This window comes from Chenopodium quinoa, unplaced genomic scaffold (assembly GCF_001683475.1).
Source record: "Chenopodium quinoa cultivar QQ74 unplaced genomic scaffold, ASM168347v1, whole genome shotgun sequence".
Classification (NCBI taxonomy): domain Eukaryota; kingdom Viridiplantae; phylum Streptophyta; class Magnoliopsida; order Caryophyllales; family Amaranthaceae; genus Chenopodium; species Chenopodium quinoa.
Window position 1 is genome coordinate 1,727,932 of NW_018744662.1, and position 7,348 is coordinate 1,735,279.

General features: G+C 35.9%; 1 protein-coding gene across 1 annotated transcript; it reads left to right on the forward strand.

Moving 5' to 3' along the window:
• Positions 1 to 2,591: 2,591 nt before the first annotated feature.
• LOC110701961 (protein JASON-like) lies at positions 2,592 to 6,579 on the forward strand. The gene is made up of 6 exons (XM_021879582.1): positions 2,592 to 3,075; positions 3,171 to 3,231; positions 3,331 to 3,422; positions 4,589 to 5,404; positions 5,486 to 5,568; positions 5,886 to 6,579. The coding sequence occupies exons 1-6, from the start codon at positions 2,884 to 2,886 to the stop codon at positions 5,992 to 5,994; spliced, it is 1,353 nt and encodes a 450-aa protein (XP_021735274.1). The 5' UTR covers positions 2,592 to 2,883; the 3' UTR covers positions 5,995 to 6,579.
• Positions 6,580 to 7,348: the final 769 nt, after the last annotated feature.

Below are 7,348 nucleotides of genomic sequence, written 5' to 3' on the forward strand. Positions count from 1 at the left end.
ATTAATTGTTCATATGCTTTAATTTATATGTATGATTAATGTATACAATTTCATGATTTAATCAGATTTAATGTCTAGCTTGTTATTATTGTTGTACGTATATGATGAATCGTATAAATATGTTAGGTTTTTTAATGTTGTTGTTATAGGGAGTATTGTTTTATCGAGGTTTTAGGGTTGTTAATGCAGAGTATTATTTTTGGGTGGAGATTTGATTAATTTTGGGTACTAGTATTAGTTCTATAAGAGTTGAGATATTTTATGAACCGAATATGTCGTCATATATGAATTGGGAACCTGTGCCAATATTGAGATATTATTTATTATCATGTGAATGGTTATTTAATTTGATCGATGTATGAGATCAAATGGTTGAGAATTATTGTTTTGTTCTTGGTTTGAGGCTCGGCTTTATATAACTCAGTCCTTTGCTTGTTGGTAAGAGGGTAATAATCATGAGTTAAGAATGAGGTACAATCTTTATTTATTTTTCTATGGTCCCCTACAGTGGGAATTGACCCGTATGTGGTCTGGTTCAAGGTGTTTTCTAATTATTGGGAGTATTCAAGTTTTTATACTTGTTGGTTTTATTCGAATTACCCATGTCCAAGGCTAGGTATTGAACAAAGAGCATGGCACACTATTGGTTATGAGTTGAGTAAAGGATTATTATTATTCGAGGTTGAGTTGATAAAGGTTATTTTCAGAGTACAATGTGTTATGTAGTTTTGAACTACATTATTTAATTGAGCTAGCTAGTAATGTTGATTATCCTATTATACTCTATATTCTGATATGTGGTGATTACTCAACTTTTTGCTGACGTGTGTGTTATTTTGTTGTGCTACTTGTGTTTGAGGCCATGTCTTTTCTTATGGTGGCCCTGCAACGATCTATTTTGGAATTTGTACTTAATGGTGAGCAGTCAAGATTGTTTAAACAGGTTAATCAAGTGATCGTAGCTAAAGGAGCTCAAGTGATCGATTAGTTTGTTTATAAAAAGTTTGTAAAGTTGTATAAATAGCTCACCTAGTTTATTGGGTTGTAATTATTGGGATTTTGTAAGCCTTAACACTTGACAGGTTGTTGAGTGTGGCAGTAATACCTCCGATTTAAGAGTATGCTTCAGCAATTTTATTTAAAGGTTGTTTATTTTTCCTTTAATTCTTATTTATTTTAAGTTAGTAAATCGGGGGTGTTACAGTCATCCTCTTTATACCACCACCTCCCTTACCCCTTCCCTTACCTTTTTCGACCACCAAAACAACCTCTCCCTTTCCCCATCATCGACTAGTGTGTGCAAAAGGGCAATGGATGTACATCAAGGTCGTCCCACCTTTTTTGGAGGCCCTATGCAAATATGGAGTACATAGTATAAAATTTGCCCTATTAATTTTATCATTATAATGAAATAAATATATAAATTCATGTATAGTAACTAAAAACATCAAACCACTAAGCCACATTGAATATGCATGCCACATATTGTAGCTGATAATGTATATACTTTTCTCATAATGTGAGGCCTAGGCTGCACATGGTATGAGTCGGCCATGATGTGTTGTGAAGGTAGTTTTGGGCTAGGGTTAGGGAAGTCCCACAAATGAGATAGGAGAGGGGGTTGTTTTGCAACTAGGAAAGCGTGTGGTCAGTGGAGGTTGTTTTGGGATGGGGTAGGAAGAGGGATTGTTTTTGAGGTGGGGGTTAAGGGTGGGATGTTTTGAGTTAGGGGTTACAACAAGGGCGTTTTATGTGGTGATGAAGGACCTGTTCTCATACGTTTATTTTCAGTTTAGTTTAGTTCAGCTCAACCCCTAATTTCCTTCTCTTATAAAATATTCAGCTCAGTTCAATTGAGTTCAGTCTATGAGAACATGCCCGAAGTATCTATAAGTTTAATACTTTAATGCAATACTTGTATACTTATTAAGTAATATAATTAACTCGATATCACTTAATATCGAGGGATTAAACTTATAGATACTTTGGCTTAGTATTTATATTACACCATAATACTTAATTACATTGAGATTTTGTTTAAGTCTTGATAAGTAAAAAAGTAAAACTAGTCAAATTGAGGCATTTAGTATGAACATAGGGAGAATGAGAAAATGGAATATGTGGGGATGAGGAAATAAAACCTTGTTCTTTTAGCCTTATTTTTGAGCCCCCCCTCCCCCCCACAAAAAAAATAAAAAAAAAATAAAAAAATAAACATAGTTAATTAAGCTATTTTAGTTCAGCTCATATACTTCCTATATGATTAAAGTTTTAAGGATTATATAGCAAAAAAGAGAAAATAGTGGAGCTAAGCATGGGTTGGGTTTTCTCAAGGCCAATCAAGTACAACACAAAAATGGCTTGATTTGCCACGAACTTAACACTGTACGAGACACACGTCAGTGGGCCATGAGTTGTGTATGAACATCATTTTCAAAAATTGACACAAACACAATGGGCCAGTGCCCCAAACCAACTTCTTAACCACTTTACTAGCCATAATTCATTCATTATAAACATGATATAGCACACGCTAACACAACACATGGGTCCACGCAACCCGACCCATGCCCATGTCTAGAGAATGAAGAAGAGAGAGGAAGAGTTTCCCTCCTAAATAGTTTAAATTTCAAAATCAGTGAGCAGAAACGTCTCACTCTCTGTCCCAACGCAAAATCAGCAATTTCGGATTTCAAGTGTAATTGCACAAAATCGCAGATTCTCAGACACACTTTCTTCACTTTCTCTCTCCTCACCTCACAGACAGTCACACTCGATTATCAGCTTAACCTAACCTAATCAATCATCATCATCTTCTTCATCATTACATTTCCCCCAAATCAATCTTCTATAAGAAACCCTAATTTCCCATCATCTTATGACATGCCAGTGACTTACTGCGACGTTTTGGGATTTCTTTGGCGATCTGTTCAAGCAATGGCTTGCTTCTTCGATTGCTTTGGAGTTCGAAACAATAATCATCATCATCATCATCGTCGTCATCAACATCATCACATTCATAATAATCCTCGCCCTCAACTTGTTCCTCATGATTCTCCAACTTCTAATGCAAGAGTAAGTTTCTTGATTCTTGAGTTTGTTCATTTTTAAATTTGATTTGTTTTTAGGGTTTAGGGTTTAGTAATTTGATTGATTATGTTCTTGATTAGGTTGGTGATCAAGAAGAGGTGCGACAAAAGATTCGTCTATCGAGTCTTTTTACAGCTGAAGGTGAATTGATTTTGATTTTCGGCTTAATTTGATGTATTATGTTTGAATTTTGCAAAGTATTTGCTCATTCTAAACTGGCATTATCTGAAATTGGTGCAGAAAATGATGAAACTGCTGCGAAAGCGCCGGAGAATGAAGTGCTTGTGCGTCGGGCGGGGCGATCCGATGTCCATGAAGAACTCGTGGAAGAAGTAAGTTTTCGTCGCTTTTACTAAATGAGTGTAACTGGTGAGATAATGTGTATGGTAGAATGTTTAATTGGATTATGAAATTATTACTAATCAGCTGAAAGGAAGCTGTTGAATTTATGAAAAAAAAGGGGAGCTTTAATTATGGGGTGATTGTGAAATTACAAGTACAGGAATCACTATTGTAATGGTCTTTTTCATTGAATTTAGGATGAGCTTACTGTAGTGATGATAGATGATTGGAATAACTCTGATTCTAGATTGTTTCATGGCATTATCATTAGTCATTTCAATAATCTGTCTCTGTCTGATCATAAAATGCTTCTGTTTTTTTATATCTGGATTTAAATTTTAGAGCTAAACAAGTAGAACAACTCTGTGGAGAACATTGATGCTTATCATGATTCGTCATTGTGCATGGGCTTAAATTGTTCGTGATATGCATCTATGTGCTGACATGTTGCCCAGATCTATGAGCAATAATTAGCTTTCCTATGTTGGACACTTGCATTCAATCACCGAGTCAATCTAATTTCTGTAATAAGGTAGTAGCCATTCAATATGGGTAGATGAATCAACCAACTATCAGATTCCAGACAGTATAACAATTCTGGTATTATCAGTACGTATAATGAACTAGGTTAGCTTGAGAAATTTGCATCTTATCTCACATTCTATTGGTTAAGGTAAATGGGGTCAATGTCGAAACTTGAAAGTGTTCTAGCATTTATATCAACAGCTTTATCCCTTGCTCTTTAGTGGAATCATACCTTTTGTCCAATTAAATGTGCTTTCATTTCTCATGGAGATGTTTGTTGTCTAGTCTAAATGTTAGCTGGTTTGAGGAGCCTTTGTCCACTAGTATTCCCTGCACTGGAAAATGTTGGTGGTCTAACAGTCAACTGATCTGCAATCTTTATGTCTATAATGTGCTCGACAGAAGAAATATTTTCTTGTAGGATTGACAGTACGGCAATCTAGAAATTCTTGACAACTATGACTTATCCATGATTTTATGTTTAAGGGGTGATAATTTAGGCCAAGGAGTTGCTCATTCAATTATGCTCTTTTCTGTTCAATGTGTCAAGTCAGATCTTTCATTTGGGAGGGTGGGTGTACAGATGTCTATTCCCTAAAGATGTTTATTGTTATCTATGTGTTGATACCAGGCCAAGTTCCTTAAAGCATGTGGTACACTGCCAGAGACTCCGGCTGAAATCCGGAAAAGAGTTACTATTGTGGAGAACTTTGACAATTCGGACATACAAAGACCATGCAGTATGCAAGAATTTTCACCAGACACTCCAGTTGAAATCCAAAAAGCAGAAACTTTGGAGAGACCTGACTTGCAAAATTCTCCTAATGTTCTGGAGTCTTCACCAGAGACACCTGATGAGGTCCAAAGAGTGGGAACATTTGCTGAAAATTCAGTGAAATTAGATGCTCAAAGACCTCAGAGTGTGCTAAAATCTTCACCTTATCCAACTCCTGTAAAAATAAGTGATGACATGCAAACACCAGGAACCGTGTTTGCGACAAATATGAAAAGTCTAACAAAAGGGAATGGTCGAATACGGTCCCAGTATGTCTATACAGTCTTAAATCCAATTGAGAATCTTTGTCAGTTGGATGAGTTGAAGGAAGAGGATACTACCCTAAATGCATCAGATCATGAAGGAGGATCAAAGCAAGGAAATGCTACTCCTTCTGCAGTGGGTTCAAGTAAATGTTCAGTCAATGAAGAGAAACTTGGAGATGTCAGTTTATCTGCATGGTTGAAGCCCCCAGCATCTAAGTATGATGATGATCACCATAACCTTGGAGCTGCCAGCTATAGAAAGCCTAAAATTGGAAGAACTCCTGGAGATAGGCCTATTATCGGGCTGGTTGCTACTCACTGGAATGATCAAGAGGAAGCTTCTCATATTTCACCAAAGGGATGGGATGGTAATGGCATTCCAAATTCAACAACTAAATATAAAGAGGTTTTTGTCTTCACTCTCAAGCCAGCTTGTATGCTTTAGTCTGCTTATGGAACTTTGCTAATTCATTGGCATCTTTTTCAGGATCAGAAGGTTTGTTGGCATGCTACTCCGTTTGAGGAAAGGCTGGAAAAGGCGATGTCTGAAGAGACTGTTGCTCCCCAAAGGTAAGCTTTGTCTCTTCTTTCTTTAACTTGAGTTTTTGAGTTTGGTGCACTGTATGAAACTCATTCGGGCCTGAAATATGTTGAAGACTTGAAGCTAGCTCTGAATGGCTAGGACACCTACAAGTCTGCAACAGTATTTTTGCTAAGCCCCTTTGCATAGCTTATTTTAGGGTGCAGCTTGAGGAGTGCTGCAATTGTGAATAAGCAATGATTTCATATTATGATTTTTTATAATTATTTAAACAGGTCAAATTCTATGTTAGTACTTGTGGGCCGTTGTTTCATTGTCTCTTACATGCTTCATTTTCAATTTGTAGGAAGCCCATTACAGGGGCGCCAATATCCTTTGAAGACATTGAAGGCCAGGATACTGCTTCATCACAACTGCAGTCAATAAGTTGTCCAAAATCTGTGGTTTCTTTTTGAACTCCTACCATCAGGAATTTTATAAAAGTATGAAAACGATTGTTTTCATTGACAACAATTTGACATTAGTTGTCCTTTCAGTGAATATAAAGATTTCCCTGCGAGTGAATATCACTACGAATATGCTCGATTTGAGTAGCCACATGTTTTGGGAAGGGGTGGGGTGGAGGGTTCAGAGAAGGTATATGATTGGATCAATTCATGAATTCAAATGATATATGCAACTTTTCAGCAGAATGAAATTTTAGTGTTTATATAGAGCCAAGAAAGTAATATGGAGTATTTGCTGTATTTCGACGTTCATTATCTGATGAATTGGTGATGATCCTCTAGTAATATCATTGATTATGGAGTGCATGTGATAATGTTAATGTTGCCATGACAGGCAAGATATTGCAACCTTACTTTTTTCTCACCTGTAATGATATTTACTGTATTTCGAGGTTCATTATCTGATGAACCAGTGATGATCCTCTCGTATTATCTAGTATAATAATGGATGGCATGTGCTATGTTACTATGCTTGATAATGTTAATGTTGCCAAGACAGGCAAAATATTGCAACCTAGGTTTTTATTACTCACATTACTTGAATAAAGTAATTATATAATTGATGACAGGAAGGTTTCATTTCTGAGTTGAAGAATCTAATGCATAAAAGCAGCATTTAATGTTTAAGCTTTGATTCTTAAAGCTCCACCATTTTATATAAGCTCTTGGAAGAAGTCTGGTTTACTGTTATCTTGAGCTTAATTCATTACTTCTACTGTACTGCCATATCTGTAGTCTGAAGATTTATCTGTCGGTTTCAGATTCTTGATTTCGATACTTGTCCTTTAAAATAGGTAAACATCTTATGTACTCTGTACTCCATACTTCATAGATTTTACTTCATTTGGAATTAAGTCATATTGTCCTTACATTTGGTAAATGAATTTTTTTCAAAATCAATACAAATCTCTAATTCCCACCTACCAAACATCTAGATAGGAGAAATAAATTGTTCCTCCTAAAATAAAAGGACTGACATTGTAATCAACTCTGACGAATTTGTAAGCAAAAGACAAGCTGTTTTTGACGGTAGTTACAGTTATCGTACATGTAATTTAATTAAATTTGTTTTAGGTCACATTTTCCAAATCGACTGTTTTACTAAACAGCAGACAAGTATTCTACTGACTTTTGTTAATGGTATACTATCCTAATAGGAATCCATTGTTGTGTACTCGTATTGGAAATGGCATTGGTAAATCACGGTTGAGCATCGGAATGAAGAAGGAACACTTGCTTTTAGATGAACTTCATTTATCCTAATTCCACGCAAGAAGTCTTCCTAATTCATAATATAGTTCAT